General features: G+C 45.3%; 1 protein-coding gene across 6 annotated transcripts in view; it reads left to right on the forward strand.

Annotated features, from left to right (window-relative positions):
* CCDC91 (coiled-coil domain containing 91) overlaps nt 1–25381 on the forward strand; it is a 496853-nt gene that overhangs the window by 329179 nt on the left and 142293 nt on the right. For all 6 annotated transcript variants that reach the window (XM_039911226.1, XM_039911223.1, XM_039911225.1 and 3 more), the window contains 3 exons: nt 14337–14429; nt 14513–14581; nt 17879–18055. In XM_039911226.1, coding sequence (XP_039767160.1) covers nt 14337–14429; nt 14513–14581; nt 17879–18055 — 339 coding nt within the window. The remainder of the gene's footprint in view (nt 1–14336; nt 14430–14512; nt 14582–17878; nt 18056–25381) is intronic.

Here is a 25381-nt window from a genome sequence, read left to right on the forward strand (position 1 = left end):
TGGGATTTGAACCCATGACCTCTGACCCCCCCAGCCTGTGCTCTTTCCACTGAGCCACGCTGCTTCGGTAGACTGTGAGCTCCATGGGAGACAGGGACTGTGTCCGACCTGTTTATCGTCTCTCTAGGCAGTCAGTCGTATTTTTTGAGCGCTTGCCGTGTGCAGGGCACTGTACTGAGAGCTTGGGAGAGTATAATATAACAATAAACAGACACATTCCCTGCCCACGAAGTGCTTACAGTCTAGGTGGGGAAACAGACATTATTATAAAATAATAAACTACAGATCTGTACAGAAGTGCTGCGAGGCTGGAAGGGAGTTTGAATAAAGATATCTACCTTGTCTTGTGCACAGTAAGTTCTTAAAAAATACCATAATAGTAATAATAATAATTTTATTGTTATATTATTATCATCATTACCCGATCCTCCCATTAGATTTTGAGAGCAAGAGACACTTGATATTCACCCCACCCCAACCCCAGTACACTTATGTACATATTTTTAAACTAAATATAATTATTTATTGATATACACTCCCGTCTCCCCCTCTAAATTGTAAGCACATTATGGGCAGGGAATGTGTCTGCTAATTGTATTGTATTGTCTTCTTCCAAAAGCTTAGAACAGTGCTCTGCATAGAGTAAGCACTCAATAAATGCAACTGATTTATTGATTGAGTTCTCATTTTTTCCCAAGTGCCTATTCCACTACCCTTCACTCTTCTGGTGTTCGAGTGCTAATGATTAGTATGACGATTTTCAGTAGGTCTGTCTGGTTTTTAGAGATGTGGTTTTCCTGTCATCTCTATAGCGTCGCAGGCTCCTCAAAGGAAGAAACAATTCCTTTTCCTCTGCCCATATGCTCCAAAGATCATAATACAGTGCTTTGCACCCAGAAGATCTTCCACCCATTCTGATGATATACGGCGAGGGGAGACCACTGAAAGATTTTGAGGAATGGAAGTCAAGTGGTTTAGCATTTTGGGAGTTGCAGTGCATGTTATCACCTTTAGGTAGCCTAGAAAAGGAAGAAGTCATTGAGAAAAGTGATTCTGTATTGTGAGAGGATGTGATAGGAGAGAGAGGATGGAGTTATGGAATATTCCTGGGGGAGCTTTGGTGGGTCACGGTAACCGATGATTGAAATTCAGGGAAAATAAGAAAGAAGTCAAAGATCCCATCGCGGTTTGAAATGTATGGGGTGGTTATGCTAATGACGGTAAGTGAGAAGGTAGACAAGAGTCTGAAGGATGTGGTAGAGTACGGTTTCTGTTGTATTATGGATCGGCGTTGATGGGACATACAAGTTGAGATGGCTTGGTGAAGTACGAAGCTGGAAAGCAGGGAAAAACGCACCATTGGGGTATTGATTTAGACAATGTCCTCGGAAGGTGTGAAAGCAGTTATGTCCCTTCAGAGAGTGAATTTAAAGCCAGACATATATTTTGAGGGCCGTTGACTAGATTGAACCCTCCTTGATTCCTCTCGGGGTGGCACCTGGAGAGTTTCTAGTACCAGTCTTGACTACGGAAGGAAGAGTGAAGCAGAGGCCTGTCCGTTCCATTCCTAGCTCGGGGCGTGGGTAGCGAGTGGCAGGCCGTCGGCCACAAGCCAAAACTCACCCGTGCTGGGCAGCAGAGGCGAGGGAGAGAGTCGAGGGGGGAGACTCAAGTTCACTACGCGGAAGGAGGCAGTGGTAAACCAACCACCTCTGTACTTTTAGCAAGAAAACCCCATGGATCCACTACCAGCACGATTGCAGATGGAGGCGGGGCGTCCAGGCAGAGATGGTGTCGCTATGGGTCGGAGACGACTCGACGGCATAAGACAAGAAAAGACTGTCCTTGAGGGCAGGGGATGTGTTTTCTTTCCGTCATATGCTCCCGTTTGCTTAGGGAAGCAGCGTGGCTCAGTGGAAAGAGCCCGGGCTCGGGAGTCAGAGGTCATGGGTTCAAATCCCGGCTCTGCCACCTGTCAGCTGTGTGACTGTGGGCGAGTCACTTCGCTTCTCTGTGCCTCAGTTACCTCATCTGGAAAATGGGAGTTAAGACTGTGAGCCTCACGTGGGACAACCTGATTACCCTGTATCTCCCCCAGCGCTTAGAACAGTGCTCTGCACATAGTAAGCACTTAACAAATAGCAACATTAATTAGAAGAGGGCTCGAGGATCTGGTGTCTAATGACTTTAGACAACTCACTTAACCTTTCCATGGCTTGGCTTCCTCATCCAGAAAATGGCGTGGCTCAGTGGAAAGAGCACGGGCTTTGGAGTCAGAGGTCATGGGTTCGAATGCCGGCTCGGCCACTTGTCAGCTGTGTGACCGTGGGCGAGTCACTTCGCTTCTCGGTGCCTCCGTGACCTCATCTGCAAAATGGGGATTAAGACTGTGAGCCCCACGTGGGACGACCTGATTCCCCTCTGTCTACCCCAGCGCTTAGAACAGGGCTCGGCCCATAGTAAGCGCTTAACAAATAGCGACATTATTATTATTATTAACACCCGTCCTTCCACCTATTTAGGGTGTGAGCCCCATACGGGACAGGGACGGTTGTCCTACCCGATTGTCTACCCCAGCAGTATAGTATAGCACTCGGCATAGAGTAAGCGCTTATCGAACACCACGATTCGTGTCGGCAGGAACTCCGTGAATGCCACCGTTTGAATGAGTGAAGAATGATTCCGAAAGAGAGACTGGGAAAGAATGCGATAGGATGAGAACTAGGAAAGTTTGGGATCTTTGAAACAAAGTCCAAGGGAGTGTTTTGATGAGAGAACAGAAATGAGGAGAATAGGAAAGTTCACAAAGAGTGGCAGGTCAGACGCAAACAGGAAATTAGGTTGGGCCAAGAATGAAATTGAAGAGCACTTTACAAGGAATGCCAAATGTAATAACAAAAAATCCTTCCAATATATCAAAAGCAAGAAGCCAACTAAGATGACTGGGGCTACTTGGAACATCGTCGGAGAGAAGGTACACCGAAGACCAAAAAGGAGGCCACTGAGAGGGCCTTTTTATCATTTCCTTTTAAAAATTATTTTATGGTGTGCGTGGCCCAGTGGATAGTGCACAGGCCTGGGAATCAGAAGATGGTTGCTAATCATTCATTTAATTGTATTTATTGAGCACTTACCATGTGCAAATCACTCTACTAAGAGCTTGGGAGAGTATAATGCAACAACAGACACTAGTCCTACCCACAACAAGCTCATAGTCTAAAAAGGGAGATGGACATTAATATGCATACATAAATAAATAACAGATATATACAAAGCAGCGTGGCTCAGTGGAAAGAGCACGGGCTTTGGAGTCAGAGGTCATGGGTTCGAATCCCGGCTCGGCCACTTGTCAGCTGTGTGACTTTGGGCGAGTCACTTAACTTCTCGGTGCCTCGGTTCCCTCATCTGTAAAATGGGGATTAAGACTGTGAGCCCCACGTGGGACGACCTGATTCCCCTGTGTCTACCCCAGCGCTTAGAACAGTTCTCGGCACATAGTAAGCGCTTAACAAATACCAACATCATTATTATTATAAGTGCTGTGGGGCAGGGAGGGAGGATGAATGAAAGGAGCAGGTCAGGGTGAGGCAGAAGGGAGTGGGAGAAGAGGAGAGCTTAGTCAGGGAAGGTTTCTTGGAGGCTCTGAAGTGGGGGAGAGCAATTGTTTGTCTGATATGAGCAGAGAAGTCACTCCATCCAGAGGTAGGATGTGGGCGAGAGGTCGGCGGCGAGATAGCCAAGATGGAGGCACAGTGAGAAGGTTAGCATTAGAGGAGTGAAGTGTGTGGGTTGGGTTGTAGTAGGAGAGTAGCTGCTTTGTGCCAGGCATTGTTCTAAGTGCTGGGGTAGATACAATCTAATCATATTGGATTTAGTCCATGTCCCACTTGGGGCTCACAGACTTAATCCCCATTTGTACAGATGAGGTAACTGAGGCATTTAAAAAAAAAAATTTATGGTATTAAGTGGTTGCTTTGTGTCCCTTGGGGCTCACAGTCTTCATCCCCATTTTACAGATGAGGGAACTGAGGCACAGAGAAGTTAAGTGACTCGCCCAAGGTCACACAGCAGAAAAGTGACGGAACCGGGATTAGAATCCATTCCTCTGACTCCAAAGCCCGGGTTCTTTCCTCGAAGCCACACTGCTTCTACAGCCACGCTGCTTAGATGCAAGGTAATAAGGTTGGAGATAGTCCGTGTTCCACCCGGGTCTCAAGGTCTTAATCCCCATTTTACAGATGAGGTAACTGAGGCACAGAGAAGTTAAGCGACTCGCCCAAAGTCACACAGCAGACAGATGGTGGGGCTGAGATTTCTATCCAGGTCCTCTGAATCCCAAGCTCCTGCTCTTTCCACGAGCCCATGCTGCTTCTCTCTGTTGAACTTAGGTAATCATCTGCTGGTTTGTTCCCTTTCTGGGTGTAGATTTCTACACAAATGCCATTCCGGTGGATTTCCATGCTCCTCCACAGTCGCAGCTATTTCCAGAAGCTCAGTCAGCCTGTCAATCTATCAGTAGTTTATATTCATTATGGGCATGGAATATGTCCATGGCTCAGTGGAAAGAGCATGGGCCTGGGAGTCAGAGGTCGTGGGTTCGAATGCCGGCTCTGCCGCTTGTCAGCTGTGTGACTGTGGGCGAGTCACTTCACTTCTCTGTACCTCAGTTAACTCATCTGTAAAATGATTAAGACTGTGAGCCTCACGTGGGACAGCCTGATTACCCCGTATCTCCCCCAGCGCTTAGAACAGTGCTCGGCACATAGTAAGCGCTTAACAAATACCAACATTATTAATTCTGTTGAAATGTACTCTCCCAAGTGCTAAGTTCAATGCTCTGCCCATAATGTGTGCTCAATAAATACCATAGATTGATTGATATATTGAACGGTGATTGTGTATAGTTCTAAGCACTTGGGAGAGTGCAGTATAGTCAGCATGACCTCTATCCCCCAAAACCTTACAAGTCTAGCATGTGGAACCAGAACTTAAATAATCTACCAAAAGGAGGACGAAGGAAAAAAGGATATGTTAGTGCTTAAATAGTAGGTTATGGAAATTCGGTACAAAATTATTGTGGGAGGTTGAGGATAGATCTTTGTATAGGTGGATCAGAAGTGCACGGAGGAGTTGAATAACCTGGTGAAGGAGTGTGGCTCAATGGATAGAGCAGGGACCTGGGAGTGGGAAGGACCTGGGTTCTAATCCTGACTCCGCCACGTTTACTGTGTGACCCTCTTGAAGTGACTCAACTTCTCTGGGCCTCAGTTTCCTTATCTGGTAAATGGAGATTAAGAGTGTGAGCATCATGTGGGACAGGGACTGTGTCCAACTTGATCAACTTGTATTCATTCATTCATTCAATAGTATTTATTGGGCGCTTACTATGTGCAGAACACTGTACTGAGCGCTTGGAATGCACAATTCGGTAACAGATAGACACAATCCCTGCCCACCGATGGGCTTACAGTCTAATCGGGGGAGAGAGACGGACAGTAGCAATAAATAGAATCAGGGTGATGTACATCTCATGAACAAAATAAATAGGGTAATAAAAATATTTACAAATGAGCAAATGAGCCCAGTGCTGAGGGGAGGGGAAGGGAGAGAGGGAGGAGCAGAGGGAGAGGGGGGAAAAGGGGGCTTAGCTGAGGGGAGGTGAAGGGGGGGCAGAGAGGCAGCAGAGGGAGCAGAGGAAAAAGGGGAAGCTCTGTCTGGGAAGGCCTCTTGGAGGAGGTGAGCTCTCAGTAGGGAGTATCTACCCCAGTATTTAGAACAATGCTTGGCACTTAGTAATCGCTTAACGGGTACTATAATCATTCTTATAAATGAATGGGGGAAGAGCACCTCTTGGACATGAGTTCTGCAGGTTGCTGCCCTCTCTGGGAATTGAGCCGGAAGGAAGTTCCAGGGTGATGATCCAAACGAGTCACCCTGAGTAGCTTAGCAGATTTTCTGTAATGAGTTGTTGATGCATTTCTTGTTTTCTTGAGATTGGTTTTCCAATCTCCCAGTCTAACATATGAGATTGGAGCTTGAGTGAAGAGGAGCATTACTACTAAAGTGGATGAGATTTAGAAGTAAAGATTTAGTACTATGTTCCAAACCGAGCTCCTCGTCTTCCCACCAAAACCCTATCCTCCCCGTGTCTTTCCCATCCCTGTAAACACCGCTTTTCTCCCTCTCTCAAGCCCGTAACCGTGGCTTTATCCTTGACTTTTCTCATCTCCTTGTTGTAGTGTCTTGTGCCCGGTGGCATCTGCAGGCACGCGGCTATTTCTCCTGACAATCAATCGATCCGTGGTATCAATTGAGTGCTTACTTTGTGCAGAACACCATTCTAAGCGCTTGGAAGAGTAGACACGTTCCCTGCCCGTCGTGAGCGTAGAGGGTCAGACACATTGTGTTCTAATCAGGTAGAAGCGCTTTGCTAGGAGGGCAGGAAATGTGTCGGTTTATTGTTATATTGTCCTCTCCCCAGTGCTCGGTACAGTGCTCGGCACACAGAAAGCGCACGTTAAATACAGTTGACCGACTGAATGACTAGGAGAACGTTTCCTCACTCTGCTCTCATGTACTAACCAAAATGCTCAGTGAAAATATTTATTTGTATTAGTGTCTACCTCTTTCATTCATTCAGTAGTATTTATTGAGCGCTTACCATGTGCAGAGCACTGTACTAAGCGCTTGGAATGGACAAATCGGTAACAGATAGAGACAGTCCCTGCCCTTTGACGGGCTTACGGTCTAATCGGGGGAGACGGACAGACAAGAACAGTAGCAATAAATAGAATCAAGACTCTAAGCTCGCTGTGAGCAGCGGACTTTATCCATTTTATTATACTGGACTCCCCCAAATTCTTCGTGCAGTGTTCTGGACATAGTAGGTGCTCAATAAATATGACCGATTTAAAGCAGCTGTTGTGGAAGAACTATTGTTTTCTAGGAAGACGATGGTATTACCACCAGCCCCCGGCTCTTACCAGTCAGGGCTTTCCTGGATCGGGGGAGCCTCCGTGGCTCGTAGAGACGAACCAAACTACCAACCACCAAGGGTACTGGGGAAAGTTTTACTCGTTATTTTTCTTTTACCAACGTGCGAAGGAGTGACACATACACACTCCCACTCACTCCAGTCCACCAAGGGTCCACTACCAGTCTGGTGGTCAAGGGGGACCGTTCTGCCCATCCCGCGGCAGAAGGCTGGGACACGTTCCTGGCGAAGCGGAGCGCTGATGCCGCAAGCCTCCTCCGCCCGCCGCTTCCTCCAAATGTTGCTTCCTCTCTTCTTCCCCTCTCTGCGTCCTCTCTCCTTCTCCGCCATTACAAAGCAACTGCCTTTTATCTGCCTTAGATGTCACGGCAGTGACTCTACGTGGCAGTTGTCATTCGGTCCGGGCCCGTTACCGGGTAGAGCAGAGAGAGAAGGCCACATCTCCCTCCGTGCCCCGGCCCCGAATTAGAGCACCCTAGTTCCTTCGCGAGTTTTTTCTTCGTTGTCCTCGGGAGCGCAAACAGTCACTTGGAAAGCAACTCGTTGCGCGGCTCACCACAGTTATGAGGTGAGATTTTATGACTGCCATGTCAAGAAAAGCCACGTGCCCATAACAAGCAGTCATCCACACTCACACGGACCTGAGCCGAGGATCGTCGATTTGAAAGGTTTCAACTGTATACTTTGATGGGTGAGGGTTGAAGTGCTGTTTTCTTTCCCTAAGTACAATTTCTTATCTGTTGCCTATTGTTTATTAACATCATTTCTTCAATTCAAAGAAGGCGGGCCTCCATTAATGTCAACGTTGCTGAAAACAAACCTACTTTCATTTGAGCCCTGGTTGTATGTCTACAATTTTTCTCTGTGTCATTTCTTAATTATAATAATAATAATGTTGGTATTTATTAAGCTCTTACTAGGTGCAGAGCTCTATTCTCAGCGCTGGGGTAGATACAGGGTAATCAGGTGGTCCCCTCATGAGGCACACAGTTAATCCCCATTTTACAGATGAGGTAACTGAGGCCCAGAGAAGTGAAGTGACTTGCCCACAGTCACACAGCTGCCAAGTGGCACAGCCGGGATTCGAGCCTATGACCTCTGACTCCCAAGCCCGGGCTCTTTCCACTGAGCCATGCTGCTTCTCTTAAGGTGTTTTTTTTTTTTTTTTTTGTGGCTGCTGTTGTTGTTTGATCATCTTATCTCCCCTATCATAGTGTAAATAATAATAATAATGGCTTCTGTTAAGCGCTTACTATGTGCCGAGCACTGTACTATGTTCTGGGGCAGTTACAAAATCATCAGGTCCCACGTGGTGCTCACGATCTACGTAGGAGGGAGACTAGGTATTGAATCCCCATTTTGCGGAGGAGGGAACTGAGGCACAGAAAAGCCAAGTGACTTGCCCAGGGTCACACACAGCAGGCAAGTGATAGAGCCGGGATTAGGACCCAGGGCTTCTGACTCCCAGGCCCGTGCTCTTTCCGTTAGGCCACACCGCTTCTAAGATTTTCGGAGATATAGCCCATGTTCGGCAAATTTCTTTTGAAACGCCCCTAGCAGCTGGTTCTTTTTCTTCACACTGTCTTGGACCGATCACTTCGGGGAAGCAGCGTGACTTAGTGGAAAGAGCCCAGGCTTGGGCGTCAGAGGACGTGAGTTCTAATTCCGGCTCCACCACTCGTCTGCTGTATGACCTTGGGCGGGCCACTTGACTTCTCTGGGCCTCAGTCACCTCATCTGTAAAAATGGGGATCGAGACTGTGAACGCCCAGGTGGGACAAACTGATTACCTTGTATCTTCCCCAGTGCTTAGAACAGTGCTTGGCACATAGTAAGAGCTTAATGAATACCGAAATTATTTATAATTATTATTATTATTATTATTATTTAAATGGTCTGTATGCTCATCGTTTGGTGTGAATTCATGGAATCCTTGACTCAACTGCCGTATTAACAAATAACTAACGAGTACTGTGTTCAGAGTTTCCAGGATATATTCTGAATATGGCAAAGATATGGTAATTCCCTTCAGATATACCACTTGACCATTTAATAATGATAATGTTGGTATTTGTTAAGCGCTTACTATGTGCCGAGAACTGTTCTAAGCGCTGGGGTAGACACAGGGGAATCAGGATGTCCCACGTGGGGCTCAGAGTCTTAATCCCCATTTTACAGATGAGGTAACTGAGGCACAGAGAAGTCAAGTGACTTGCCCACAGTCACACAGCTGACAAGTGGCAGAGCTGGGATTCGAACTCATGACCTGTGACTCCAAAGCCCGTGCTCTTTCCACTGAGCCACGTAATGCTTTTTATACATTTAATACAGTAAAATGCTCCGCCCAAAGCACTTACTAAGTACTATTACTACTATTAAATGGTTAAATTTATTTTAATTAATTTATTTAATTATTAAGCACTTAACACAGTGTTCGGCAAACAGTAAGCGCTCAATAAATACGATTGAATGAATGAATTTCCTTTTGCCATTTGCAGTTTGGGAGTTTGCCTATCCAGTGGAGAGAAGCAGCGTGGCTCAGTGGAAAGAGCCCGGGCTTTGGAGTCAGAGGTCATGGGTTCGAATCCCGGCTCGGCCACTTGTCAGCTATGTGACTTCGGGCAAGTCACTTCACTTCTCGGTGCCTCAGTTACCTCATCTGTAAAATGGGGGTGAAGACTGTGAGCCTCACGTGGGACAACCTGATTCCCCCGTGTCTACCCCAGCGCTTAGAACAGTGCTCGGCACATAGTAAGCGCTTAACAAATACCAACATTATTATTATTAATTTTTCATAATTATTCATTCATTCAATCGTATTTATTGAGCATTTACTGTGCAGAACACTGTACTAAGCGCTTGGAAAGTACAATACAGCAGTAAAGTGAGACAACCCTTGCCCACACCGGGCTTATAGTCTAGAAGGGGGGAGAATTATATTATTACATTAAACCTTATTTCAGATTCCTGTTTTCCATCTATCTTCAGTGCTCAATGCAGCATTGTTTATTCCCATATGTTTAGCCCTCTCAAAAGTCCAGATTGAACATTTGTACCCCATATGGAAAATGTATTTTGGATTTCTCAACCCCATCATTTATTTTGTTTTCTCTATTCATACGTTCATTCTCTCACATTGGATTAAACTCAGGTTTTGAGCCGTTGAAATCCCACGTGAATCTCCATGTACTTGTGCATTGTGAGCGATCTAAAGCCTCTATCCTAATTCGTACATTATTTGGAAAGGTTTGATCATTCGCTAGACAAATGTAAATGGCATCAATAAATTACCATAATCTTTCTTTTTTTTTTTTGAGATACAGATCACAGTTTGGATTTGTTTGGAAGGCAGAACCAAATCTCTCACACACTTTTTTCATTTTCTTGCAAAACATAGGAAAAAGGATTATAATGCGAAACAGTGGTGACTGGTAGATTATCGAACTAGACGAAAGCTATTCAGTCCCCATTCTGTTGCCTTGTGTCCCTGAAAAACGTTGCAGACTCTAATAAGAAAAAGTTGTAGAAGGTCACAATTTTTCTGATCTCTGTAACACTCGAGGGTTATCGTAGATAATTGTGTCTTTACAGAAGGATTTGAGTGGAGGTCCTTTTTTTTATACTTTTCGATTCGCCGCATCTTGTCTGCCAAAAATGTGCAGATCTGAGGAAAATGTGCAGATTTGAGGCTTGTGGAAAAATGGAGAATACTCAAGAAAAGGACTATCTATTTTCTTGTTTAGCTTTCCATGACAAAATAAAAGCCTTGTTGCTAAACAGGGGATATTAAAGCTGATGGCCCAGAAAAACCCCTTTACTATTCATGTGTTTGTGGACAGCGAATGTGCCTATTACACTGTTATATTGCACTCTCCCACATGTTTAGTAAAGTACAGTAATTTATTTATTTATATGAATGCCCCTCTACCCCACTAGATCATAAGCAGCTCATTGCGGACAGGGAATATGTCCGTTTATTGTTACAGTGTCCTCTCCAAATTGCTTAGTACAGTGCTCTGCACAGAGTAAGTGCTCAATAAATACCATTGATGGTTGAGCAATAATTCATAATAATAATAATGTTGGTATTTGTTAAGCGCTTACTCTGTGCAGAGCACTGTTCTAAGCGCTGGGGTAGATACAGGGTCATCAGGTTGTCCCACGGGAGGCTCACAATCTTAATCTCCATTTTTCAGATGAGGTCACTGAGGTACAGAGAAGTGAAGTGACTTGCCCGCAGTCACACAGCCGACAAGTGGCAGAGCCGGGAGTCGAACCCATGACCTCTGACTCCGAAGCCCGGGCTCTTTCCACTGAGCCACGCTGCTTCCCATTCCTAAAAGCAACAGCACAGGGTGTCATGATTTTAATAGTGGAAATGTGCAGCCCTGACTGACCTTGGATTCTGTAGCATACTGGGAAAAAAATGTGGCTTAGTGGAAAGAGCACAGGCCTGGGAGTTAGAGGACATGGATTCTAATCTGACTCTGCCACTTGCCTGTTGTGTGACCTTGGGCAAGTCATTTAATAATGTTGGTATTTTTTAAGCGCTTACTATATGCAGAGCACTGTTCTAAGTGCTGGGGGGAGATACTTAAAAACATCCAGTGGTTGCCTATCGACCTCCGCTCCAAACAAAAACTCCTCACTCTAGGCTTCAAGTGTCTACATCACCTTGCCCCTTCCTACCTCTCCTCCCTTCTCTCTTTCTACCACCCACCCCGCTCCTCCGCCGCCCACCTCCTCACCGTGCCCTGGACTCGTCTATCCCGCCGTCGACCCCCGGGCCACGTCCTCCCGCGGTCCTGGAACGCCCTTCCTCCTCACCTCCACCAGACTGATTCTCTTCCTCTCTTCAAAACCCTACTTAAAGCTCACCTCCTCCAAGAGGCCTTCCCACAGTGAGCTCCCCCCTTTTTCCCTCTGCTCCCTCTACCCACCCCCTTCACCTCTCCGCAGCGAAACCCTCTTCTCCCCCCTTTCCCTCTGCTCCTCCCCCTCTCCCTTCCCCTCAGCCCTGTACTCGTCCGCTCACCTGTCTTTATCTTCATCACCCTATTTGTTAATGAGATGTACATCACCTTGATTCTATTTATTTACTATTGTTTTAATTAGATGTTCATCCCCTCGATTCTATTTATTGCCATCGTTCTTGTCTGTCCATCCCCCCCGATTAGACCGTAAGCCCGTCAGAGGGCAGGGACTGTCTCTATCTGTTACCGATTTGTCCATTCCAAGCGCTTAGTACAGTGCTCTGCACATAGTAAGCCCTCAATAAGTACTATCGAATGAATGAGGCTCACAGTCTTAATCCCCATTTTCCAGATGAGGTAACTGAGGCACAGAGAAGTGCAGTAACTTGCCCAGCGTCACACAGCTGACAAGTGGCAGAGCCAGGATTCGAACCCATGGCTTCTGACTCCCAAGCCCGGGCTCTTCCCACTGAGCCACACTGCTTCAGTCCTCTGTGCCTCAGTTACCTCATCTGGAAAATGGTGATTAAGACCATGAGCCTTTCGTGGGACAGGGACTGTCAACCTGATTAGCTTGTATCTATTCCAGCGCTTGCCTGAAAACAGGCTTAACAAATACTATTAAAAAAACCAACCTGCCTTAGTGGAAAGAGCCCAGGCCTGGGAGTCCGAGTTTGTGGGTTCTAATCCCAGCTCCGCCACTCATCAGCTGGGTGACTTTGGGCAAGTCTCCTACCTTCTCTGTGCCTCTGTAACCTCATCTGTAAAATGTGGATTACGACAGTGAGTCCCAAGTGAGACAACCTGATTACCTTGTATCTGCCCCAAGCGCTTAGGACAGTGCTTGGCACATAGTAAGCACTTAACAAATACCATTATTATTATTATTATTAACACCTGTGCCCTCTAACACTGAGGACCGTGTTCCTTGGCCACTTTGTAGAAACCCTAGTGAGAAGACACTCTGAAGTTCTGGTATCTTTGCTGTAGTAGAAAAATGAAGAATGGGAATGATAGTTCTCTGTCATTCATTCATTCATTCATTCATTCATTCATTCATTCAATCGTATTTACTGAGTGCTTACTGTGTGCAGAGCACTGTACTAAGCTCTTGAAATGTTCAATTTGGCAACAGATAGAGAGAATCCCTGTCCAACAATGGGCTCACAATCTAAAAGTGTGTCAAAGTTGGCAGTTGTCTTGAGTCCATTTAAATACTGTCTTCGCTGTGAGCTGTTAATCCACAGACATTTGACGTACTTATTAATAACGTTGGTATTTGTTCAGCGCTTACTACGTGCAGAGCACTGTTCTAAGCACTGGGGGAGATACAGGTCGTCCCACGTGAGGGTCACAGTTAATCCCCATTTTCCAGATGAGGTAATTGAGGCACAGAGAAGTGAAGTGACCTGCCCACAGTCACACAGCTGACAAATGGCAGAGCCGGGAGTCGAACCCATGACCTCTATTCTTTCTGTATCGTGCCCCTGCTCCTAAAACAGCAGCCTGGCCTAGTGGATAGAGCACAGGTCTAGGAGTCGAGGACCTGGGTTCTAATCCCGGTTCTGCCAGTTGTTTACTATGTGACCTTGAGCAAGTCACCTTACTCCTCTGGGCCCTAGTTCCTTCATTTCTAAAATGGAACTAAGACCGTGAGCCCCATATGGGACGTGGACTGTGTCCAACCTGATTAGCCTGTACCTACCTCACCGCTTAGTACAGTGCCTGGCACGTAGTAAGCGCTTAAAAAATACCAAAAAAAAAAAATACTACCTCTAGGCAATTCCATTCATTTCCTTCCATTTCTTCTGGGGTTGAACCGGGAAGAACCTCTCAAATTGTAGCATGGCCTAGTGGATAGAGCAAGAGCCTGGGAGTCAGAAGGACCTGGGTTCTAATCTCTGTTCTGCCAATTTTCTGCTGTGTGACCTTGGGCGATTCACTTTCTTTCTCTGTACCTCAGTTCCCTCATCTGTAAAATGGGGATGAAGACTGGACCCACTCTATGGGACGGGGACTGTCTCCCACTTGTATCTACCTCAGCACTTAGTACAGTGCCTGGCACATAGTAAGCGCTTAACAAATACCAAAAAAAAAAAAAAGAAAAATGGATATTGGTATTTGGTGGGCCCAGGGAGGAGGAGAGGAGAAGTTGAGTTCGGTTGCTTTAGGGGGAAGCACTGTAGTTTCTTCTTGTCATTAAAAAACTCTTGCCTTCTTGCCATGCACATCCAAGAATTCTGTCTAGTCGAGCTTTCAATCCCTGGAGTTAAATGAATCTAGGCAATTGGACTTGCCCAACTCCTCTCATTATTTGTAGATTACTTGCCTCTGACCTATAATCATAACTCATTCATCTTTCCTTATAGCATCAGAGGCTTCTTGAAATTTTGGATTCTGAGAAGGAACTATTAAAAGACAAAATAAAAGAAGCTTTGGTTCAGCAATCTCAAGAACAGAAGGTAATGCTTTAAAATGCTCAGTGTTGGAAAGGAATGATGCCCGTTTCCCTAAATAATGGTTATAATTCACCGATTATTTGCAGGAAATATTGGAAAAATATTTGGAAGAAGAAAGGGAAAGAAGTAAAGAGGCAATATCAACTGCTGTAAAGGTATTTTTCAATCAATCTATTTTGGTGGTTATGGTATCTGTCATGAAGTGCGATCGCTTTTCTTTTACTTTCCTCCTGTGGCCCCAAAAGTCTCTTGTCAAATGTCTCCTCAGTAACCTTCAACGGTTGCCCATCCACCTCGGCGTCGAAAAGAAACTCTGGACCATCGGCTTTAAAGCGGTAAATCAGCTCACCCCACCCTACCTCACTTCACTAATCTCCTACTCCAGCCCAGGCCACATATTGTGCTCCTCTGGTACCAGCTTGCTCTCTGTGCCCCAATTTCATCTATCTCCCTGCTGACTACTTTCCCTTATAATAATGACAATGGCATTTGTTGAGCGCTTACCATGTGCCAAGCACTGTTCTAAGCACTGGAGGAAGATACAAGGTCATCAGGTTGTCCCACGTGGGGCTCACGGTCTTCATCCCCGTTTTTCAGATGAGATAACTGAGGCACAGAGAAGTGAAGTGATTTGCCCAAAGTCACCCAGCTGATAAGTGGAGGAGCTGGGATTAGAACCCACGACCTCTGACTCCCAAGCCCGGGCTTTTTCCGTTAAGCCGTGCTGCTTCTGCACTCTACCTATCCTGGAACTCCCTCCCCTTCCCTATATGCCAAACTACCACTCTCTCCACCTTCAAAGTCTTTTTAAATTCATGTCTCTTCAAAGAGGCCTTACCCGGTTAAACCCTCTCTTAGGTTCTCTTTCCCATCTGCAAAATCTATGCACTTTAATCTGTCACCTCTGGACACTTAATATTCACCTCACCCCCAACCCCACAGCGCCTATGGACGTAGCTTTAAATTTTATATTATAAATTACTTATTTTTTCATAATGAAGCCCATCTTCCCCTCTAGACTGTTTACTGGTTACGGGCAGGAAAACTGTCTGCTAATTCTGGTATATTGTACTTTGTCAAGCACTTAGTACAGTGCGCTGCACATAGTAAGTGCTCAATAAATATTATTGATTCATAATATCCAGCACATCCACCTCTTACCTGAAGGACAGTGACCTCGGTTATGCCTCAAGAAATGATATATAGATAGATTCATTCATTCAGTCATATTAATTGAGTGCTTACTGTGTGCAGAACACTGGACTAAGTGCTTGGATTGTACAATTCGGGCTACAGATAGAGACAATCCCTGCCCAACAACAATATGATGTGTGTTTCTATATATATATATATATATATATATATTCATATCTCCAGTGCTTAGAACAGTGCTTGGGACATAGTAAGTGCTTAACAAATACCATCATTTTATATATATATATATCATATATATTATACATACACGCGTATGTAAGTGTATATATATATTTGTGTATATATATATGAAATATATATTTCTACATCTATGTGTCTCTATGAATATGTGTATATATATGTGTGTATATATTTCTATACACACACACACACACACTTAAACACACACACTTAGATACATGTAGAAATATGTGCACACATATTCATAGAGACACATAGATGTAGAAATGTAGAAATATGTATTTCTACATCTATGTGGCTCTATGAATATAAGTGTGTATATATATTTGTGTGTACATATTTCTACATGTATCTTAAGTGTGTGTGTATATATATATATGTTTTGTGTGTGTATATATACATTTATATGTTTGCATGCTCAACAGTCTTTTATAGAAACTACTAAAGTCAAATTCTAATGTTTTCAAATAAATGCTTGGGAGAGTACACTATAACAGAGTCAGAAGAGAGTTTCCCTGCCCACAAGCTTGCAGTCTAAAGGAACGATAAATTAATTAATTAATCTGTGCTGGTCAACAAGCCCCAAAGGACCTCTGCTGACTAACTGTCTGTAGCCTGCTCTTCTGGGCATCATTACATTACATTTCATAGTTTTTACAATCACAGAGCTCTCCAGGTTTTTGAAAGTTAATGAACATCATGTTTGCCAAGGCTAATCTCCTTCTGCCCTTCCATTGGTCAGTCAGTCTATCAGTGGTATTTATTGAGTGCTGACTTTTTGCAGAGCCCACGGTGAGCTTTCAGTCTAGAGCGGAAGACAGAGTGTAATATAAATAAATAATTTATAATATATAATCTAAAGATGAGTTCATAAGGGCTGTGGGGTTGAGGGTTTGACAAATATCACTCTAGACTGTAAGCCCGTTGTGGGCAGGAAATGTGACTCTCTGTTACTATACTGTACTCTCCCAAGTGCTTAGTACAGTACTCCGCACACGGTAAGCACTCAATAAATACGATTGAATGAATTAATGAATGAAACAAATGCCCTAAGGTCACAGATCCAAGTACACAGATGGCACAGAAGGGAAAGGGAGCTCAGGAAAAGAGGGCTTAATTTGAGGAAGGCCTTTAGGAGGAGATGGGAAATGGTCTGGAAAAGTGGTCTTGGTGGAGGTGGTCTTTCCTGCAAGTCCTAGGAATGGCCCATAATCAGATGTAACAGATAGAGAGGCGGAAGAAGAATTCCTAAAGTGGAGGACAATTCATTTAAAAAATACTCTGCCTCCTGTAATATAGTCTACTTGTGTGCAAAGCAGGCTCCCTCTTTCCACACCCTTGTGCTGCTTGCGTCATGAGGAAGAGAGGCTGGTGTCTGATATTCGAAGATTATCCTTGATCTCTTCCTACGATTCCCACGGTGCCCACAGTTTGCAGGTCAATCGAACAGTGGTATTTATCGAGCGCATACAAAGTGCACGGCACTGTCCTAAGTGCTTAGGAGAGTTTAATAAAACAGAATTGGTGAATAAGGCCAGGAAACTGTGGATTAGATGCAATCGGCTAGAACGCTGACAATCCCACTTCCCCCCTTCAAAGCCTTGGGGAAGGCTCACCTCCTCCGGGAGGCCTTCCCAGACTAAGCCCCCCTTTTCCTCATCTCTCCCTCTTCTCCGCGTCGCCTTGACTCGCTCCCTTTCCTCAACCCCCTTCCCCCCCTCCCCACAACCCTTGTGTATATATGTAAATATCTATAATTCTATTTATATTGATGCCTGTTTGTTTTGCTGTCTATCTCCCCTTTCTAGACTGTAAGCCCATGTGGGCAGGGATTGTCTCTATTGTGAATTGTACTTTCCAAGCGCTTAGTACAGTGCTCTGCACACAATTGGCGCTCAATAAATACGATTGAATGAAAGAATGGATGGATGATTGCATTAGAAATTTACAGTTTGGAACCAAGTAGAGATTAGGCAGAGTGTGTCCACTTCAAGACTACTCATTCTCTTCATCCAGTAGTTGTCCTAAGGGGATTTGGTTTTGTCTTTATTTTATAGATTGAGAAAGAAATCATGAAAAATACCGTATTACAAGCAGTGGAAGAGGAAAGAAGAAATCTGGAAAAAGTTCATGCGGAAGAAAGGGAGTTGTGGAAGAGTGAGCATACCAGAGATCAAGACGCGATCTCTCGGGCAATTCAGGAAGCCATACAAGAACAAAGGAAACTAAGTCAGGTTAGTGAATTTCATCTCGCGGGCAGCTTTGATTGTGCTGATTTCTTGGAAGAAAATTCCTATTATAGGTTCTGCTCCTTAAAAAAAAATGAACATATCGATATTCATTAATATTTACTTTTTAGCACTTTTTATGAATGGGAAACATTTTTGGTAGTCGGTAATGTGAATTTCCTTCATTTGTCATTATCCATGTCCTGTACTTTTCATTAAAAATCTAGACGGTTTACACCAACTCTTGGAATAGATTCATTATGGCAGAATGGTTTTCTGATGTTGATATTCTCATATTTCTGGAGCCTCTCTTCTCTTTAAAAAAAAATAAAAATCTTCTCACTTACCATTTCCCTCTAAAATGTCACTGCAAATAGTCCAATCGGAACTGATTTACCAAAGCGTGCGAACAAACCGAGATGTATAACTTCCCAATTCTGCCCTTTACCCCAACACACAAGCTCTCTCGAAGGGGTATCAACTGCCAGATGGTTTCAAAAAGTGGAACCTCATGATTTTGACACAGACGAACCAGTTTTGATGATAACGATGAGTGTAATTCATTCCTCAAACGTGATTTTTGGATGGACATGAAGGGAGTTACTTTTCTCCCCTATGATGTTCGGTTCCGTGTAACTCGAGAAGTTATTAGAGACAAGCAGGGTGGGAACTAACCTTAGTTATTGCTCGTCAGAAGGTGCCAGGATACTGAGGTTTCAGTTTATTTCCTGATAGACGCTTTGATTTTCTGGCGTCCTCCTCCTCTCCCGCTGCCATGAGCCGAGGACTGGGTTTGGGGGATGTAATGGTGGTTCCCTTTTCGGATCTTGGCCAGATATAGGTGGTCCTCCTAGGAGCTCTGGCACGTTCTGCAGCGAGGCGATCCAGGCCGGGGCCAAGACACTTCCAGGGAACGGCTGCCAGGCCTCCTCCGGCCCCGCCCCTCTCGAGGTCGTCCCCGGCTCCCGCTTCCACTTCCATGAAGCCCAGGCCGTTGCAGTGGAAAGCTTTATTTTAAACTAAAACGGGAGTTGGGCACATTTGCACACCCCCCCCCCCGCACACACAAACCAAAACACCTATAGTTACCAATCCAACTGCCTTGCCCCAAGTCTTGGCGGAGATGATAGTTTCAAGGACTTGGGCCGCCCACAACTCGTCATCGTCCCGGTTTTCCCCAAGTCTTGGTGAAGGCGATCCCACGTTGGAGGAGTTTCAAGGAGTCAGAGGGCCCGCACCTCGTCGTCGTCCCGGTTCGAGTCTCAGGTGCTGGGCCGTGGCAGCCGGAGACGTCTTATTGGATGGCTCAGGTGGTTCCATGCCGGGGCCGGGAAAAGCGGCCCAGTTCTTTCCACCTTTTATCCATTGTTCTCAGGGGATTGCAGCAGCAGGGCTGCTCAGGATTGCCCGCTGGCTTCTGCTCATTAGCCCGTTGCCTGGTAAGCCAGAGAGGAAGGTGACTGCTCGCCCCTGGCTTATTCCCCCAGGGACCTAGCCCCATCTGGCAGTTCTTTCCCTACCCAGCAAATCAATGTAGCCCCTCCTTAAGCCCTCAGCAAGACAATTCGGTTCTGCTCCTCCAAACTCCCCAGAGAAATAATACAGTTCCTCCTTTAAATCGTCCTTTGACCTTGTTGCTCCTGGTGTTATAGAATACAAGGTGGAGTCACTTTTGCCTTGATGCTCCCGGGGTTGAATAATACAAAACGGAGTAACACTCTCACCACGCTCTGGGCCTCAGTTCCGGCGCTTAGAACAGTGCTTGGCACATAGTAAGCGCTTAACCAATGCCGTCATTATTATTATTACCTCAGCTGTAAAATGGGGATCAAGACAGTGAGCTCCATCTGGGGCAAGGACTGCATCCAAACTGATTATCTTGTACCTACTCCTGAGGCCTTTCTCCTCCAAAAGCCCTTCCCTGTCAAGGCCCTCCTTTAGAGTCCGGGCTTGGGAGTCAGAGTTCATGAGTTCAAATCCCCGCTCTGCCACTTGTCAGCTGTGTGACTGTGGGCAAGTCACTTCACTTCTCTGTGCCTCAGTTCCCTCGTCGTAAAATGGGGATTAACCGTGAGCCTCACGTGGGACGACCTGATTATCCCGTATCTACCCCAGCGCTTGGAACAGTGCTCTGCACATAGTAAGCGCTTAACAAATACCAGCATTATTATTCTTCTCCCATTCCCTCCTGCGTCACCCTGACTTTATCCACTCTCCCGGCCCCACAGAACTTATGTCCGGTGCTTATAAATATGGATATGGATCTGTCATTTTTTTATATTAATGTCTGTCTCCTCCTCTAGGCTGTAAGCTCCTTGTGGGCAGGGAATGTGTCTGTTTATTGTAATATATATTACTCTCCCTACTGCTTAGTTCAGTGCACACCGTAAGTGCTCAATAAATACAAGTGATGACTGTCCCAGAAGACGACTTTTTCCCCTAAACCAATCAACCTTCTCCGCATGGCCCAAAACATCCCTAAATCAATCAGTGGTACTTATTGAGTGCCTTCTGCGCACTGTACTAAGCATTTGGGATAGTTACAATACAATAGAGTTGGTAGCCACATCCTCTGAAGCCCAAAAGCTCCTGCCTTACAGTCAGGCTCACATTTTACCACACGTCTTCTGCGTGACGTTGGATAAGTCGCTTCCCTTCTCTGGCCTCAGGTACCTCATCCGTAAAATGGGGATAAGACCGTGAGCCCCACGTGGGACGGGGACTGTGTCCAACTTGATTAACTTGGATCTACTCCAGCGTTTAGAACAGTGCTTGGCATATAGTAAGCGCTTAGATACTATTATTATCATAATTATTATCTCACACCCATGGCCGGATCACCCTGATTCTCTTTGTTTGCCATTGTTTTTATGAGATGTTCTTCCCCTCGACTCTATTCATTGCCATCGTTCTCGTCTGCCCGTCTCCCCCGATCAGACCTTGAGCCCGTCAGAGGGCAGGGACTGTCTCTATCTGTTGCCGACTTGTACATTCCAAGCGCTTAGTACAGCGCTCTGCACATAGTAAGCGCTCAATGAATACTATTGAATGAATGAGTTCCTCTCACAAACTGAAGCATTCATTCAGTCGATCATGTGTATCGAGAGCTTATTGTCATAAGCGGTTGGTCACTTGCTTCTCTGCCCACATCGTCCACTGCACAGGCTTAGTATCCACTGGCGGGTTACAGAAACCTCATTTGACCATTTCCACCCATCCCCGGCTACTTAAACATCGTCACCTTTGCCACGGCACATGTGCCGTTCCTTTGGCGAGGACTTAGGTCAGCCAACCTGGGGTCAACCCCGCCTAAATCCTAGTGAGGTACCTCGTCAGTAACTTAGAACTGTAAAGCAACCACCCCTATTTATTGAGGGCATACCGTGTCCAGAGCACTGTACTAAACGCTTGAGGGAGTACTCTACGACAAAGTTGGTAAAAACACTTTCCCTGCTCACAGTGAGCTGCCAAGAATCAAATATGTAAGCGCTCAATAAATACTATTGAATAAATGCTATTGAATATCTTCAAATGATGTGGAGACTCTCGAACAACTATCATTTGATGAATATCACTATAACAACCCCCTGAAGACCGTTGACTCTCTTTGAGCTGGGACTGTGACTACCGGTGCTATCATATTGTACTTCCCACAGTGCTTAGTACAGTGTTCTGCACGCAGGAAGTGTCCAAAGACAAATATTGAGAACGTCACTGATGTTGTGAAACCCTAGAACTGAAATCGAGACAGCGTTTCCATGCCCAAACCGTACGATCTCCATATGTTTTTTTATGACCAATAGAGGCAGAGAGAAAAAAAAACAAAAACAAATTCAAAGGAAATTCTTAGAATAATAAAATATCTATTGGAAAATAAGTTGCATTATACTCAGCATTCTGGTGTTTCATTGTCTTCCATTTTCCCCAATATATCATTACTCAATAATGTCGATACTATAAACCTGCAAGTGCAGCCTGTGAATTTGAGCTTATTGAATCCAACTCAGTGGGGCCTCCTCGCTACATCTTCTAAAATTTGATGTTGATATTTCATTCATTCAATCGTATTTATTGAGCGCTTACTGCGTGCAGAGCACTGTACTGGAGAAGCAGCGTGGCTCAGTGGAAAGAGCCCGGGCTTGGGAGTCAGAGATCATGGGTTCGAATCCCCGCTCTGCCACTTGTCACCTGTGTGGCAAGTCACTTAAATTCTCTGTGCCTCGGCTCCCTCATCTGTAAAATGGGGATTACGACTGTGAGCCTCACGGGGGACAACCTGATTACGCTGCATCTACCCCAGCGCTTAGAACAGTGCTGTTCACATAGTAAGCGCTTAATACCAACATTATTACTAAATGCTTGGGAAAGTAGGATACAACAGAGTTGGTAGGCACGTTCCCGGCCCACAGCAAGCTTTCAGTCTAGAGAATGAGTTTATAACCCTAATTTAACCCTTGGCTAATGTCTCTAGCTCCTTTTCACCTTTTCTCTTGGAATGAATCGTACCAAAATAGCCACCCAGTCAGTTGGGGTACTTATTGAGTGCTTAATTTGTGCAGTGCACTGTACAGAGCACTTGGGAGAGCATGCTACGACTGAATTGGTAGACACATTCCCTGGCCAAAATGAGTTTCTGGTCTAGAGAAGGAGCTTATTACCTGAATTTAATGTCTCTAGCTAGTGCCTGCCAGATTAGCCAACTTTTCTCTCAGAATGATTGATTCCACAATAGCCACCCAATCGATAAGGGATATTTATTGAACACTTACAGAGAAGGAGTGTGGCTTAGTGGAAAGTCCACGGATCTGGGAGTCAGGGAACCTGGGTTCTAATCCCTGCTCTGACAGTTGCTTGCCGTGTGAGGTCGGACAAGCCACTTACCTTCTCTGTGCCTCAGTTCCCTCAACCGTAAAATGGGGATTCAATACCTCTTCTCCCTCCTACTTTAGACCGAGCTCCATGTGGAACATGGACTGTGTCCAACCTAATTAGTTCCTAACTTCCCCAGTGCTTAGAACAGTATTTGACGCATAGTAAGCGCTTAGCAAGTACCATAAAAGAAACAAATGCTTTGCTAGAGGAACCATGGCGTAGCGGATAGAGCATGGACCTGGAAGTCAGAAGGTCATTTGTTCTACTCCCAGCTCCGCCACTTGTCTATTGTGGGACCTCGGGTAAGTCACTTCAATTCTCTGGGTCTCAGTTACCTCATCTGTAAAATGGGGATCAAGACCGTGACAAGGACCGTGTCCAATCCAATATGCTTGTATCCGCCGCAGCATTTAATACAGTGCCTGGCACATAGTAAGTGCTTAACCAATACCGTAATTATTATGAATTATAATTATGAATTATTAGACTCCATTTGATGGCAGCAGCTTGCTGCATCTGCCGCTGTGACATCTCACAGGCGGCAGCTGGACCGTATCTCTAGAAATCGAGCTTCAGTGGGTCCTTGTAGTATTTCTTCCTTCTGTACCTACCCCAGCACTTAGAACAATGTTTAATAATGTTGGTATTTGTTAGGCGCTTACTATGTGCAGAGCACTGTTCTAAGCGCTGGGGTAAGTACAGGGTAATCAGGTTGTCCCACGTGAGGTTCACAGTTAATCCCCATTTTCCAGATGAGGTAACTGAGGCACAGAGAAGTTAAGTGACTCGCCCGCGGTCCCACAGCTGACAAGTGGCAGAGCCGGGAGTCGAACCCACGACCTCTGACTCCGAAACCCAGGCTCTTTCCACTGAGCCACGCTGCTTCCCGTATCGATACAGAAAGCTCTTACCACCACCAAAAAGAGCTCTAGGCAAGAACGTGTCATCAGGAAATCCAAAATCAGCTTCTTTTTTGTCCGTCTTTCTGGCCCGGTGAGCCACTTCAGCTTGCTTCTTCATTGTCATCGACTCTGGACATCTGATGTCATCTGTCATCTTGGCACGAGACTGACAAGCGGAGCTGAGTTGCTATTAGTATCGATTCACTGGTGACCTATCGTTATTATAATAATGATAGCATGGCTTAGTGGAAAGAGCCCGGGCTTGGGTGTCAGAGGTCGTGGGTTCTAATCCCTGGCCCTCTACATGTCAGCTGTGTGACTTTAGGCAAGTCACTTATCTTCTCTGTGCCTCAGTTACCTCATCTATAAAATGGGGTTGAGGGTATTTGTGAAGCACTTACTATGGGAGAGCCTGATGTCCTTGTATCTCCCCCAGCACTTAGAGCAGTGCTTGGCACATAGTAAGTGCTTCACAAATACCCTCATCGTCATCATCATAATAATAATTATGATACCTGTTAAGTGCTTACTTTGTGCCAAGCACTGTTCTAAGCTCTGGGATAGATACAAGCTAATCAGGTTGGACACAGTCCCTGTCCTACACGGGACTCACACTCTTATCCCCATTTTAGAAATGAGGGAACTGATGCCTAGAGAAATGAAGTGACTTGCCCAAAGTCACACAGCAGACGTGTGGCGGAGCTGGGATTAGAATCCACGACCTTCTGACTCTCAGGCCCGTGCTCCATCCACTCCGCCGTGCCGCTTCCCAGTGGAAAGAGCACCGGCCTGGGAATCAAAAGGACCTGGGTTCCAGTTCTGGCTCTGCCACTTACTTCCTGCGTGATCTTGGGCAAGTCACCTCACTTCTCTGAGCCTCAGATTCCCCAACTGTAAAATGAGGATACCTGGTCTCCCTCCTGCTTAGACTGTGAGCCCCATGTGGGACAGGAACTGTGTCCTACCTAATTAACTTGTACCTACCCCAGCACTTAGAGTAGTGTTTGACACAGAGTAAGTACTTAACAAAAAAGAGCTCTAGGCAAGAACTTGTCATAAGAAAATCCAAAATCAGCTTTTTTATCCTTACCTCTTAAGGTGGTATATAGATTTAACTCTTGAAAATGTTTCCATCCAGAAGAATGCAGAATTAGTTTGCATTATCATTGCTCGTCATTAAGCGTTAATCTCTAAAAGCAAATCTATTCCTTATTTGCCTTTTACGGCATTGTTTTTGTCTGTCGGATTCGTTTTTGACATTTTAGGTAAGCCTGGTTTTGGCCGGCGAGTGAAACTGTAATAGCAATCAGCCTTTTGTTTCCGAAGTGCCTGCAGCCCTGGTAGGAAACTCTCCTTGCATATCCCCCTAGACGACTAGTGTGAAATCCAATATAAATTGGAGATATTACGGCTGAGGCCTCTCTACGCTGACAAAGATGGATCAGGTAGATGACTTCACTAGCAGAACGTCAGGAGTTCTCGAAAGCTCATGAGGATATAAGGTATTAGTAAGTCCCAAAGCCTGTTTGTTATTTTTTTCAACAGAGTAGGCCAGGAC

The sequence above is a fragment of the Ornithorhynchus anatinus genome, chromosome 2 (genome assembly GCF_004115215.2).
Source record: "Ornithorhynchus anatinus isolate Pmale09 chromosome 2, mOrnAna1.pri.v4, whole genome shotgun sequence".
NCBI lineage: Eukaryota > Metazoa > Chordata > Mammalia > Monotremata > Ornithorhynchidae > Ornithorhynchus > Ornithorhynchus anatinus.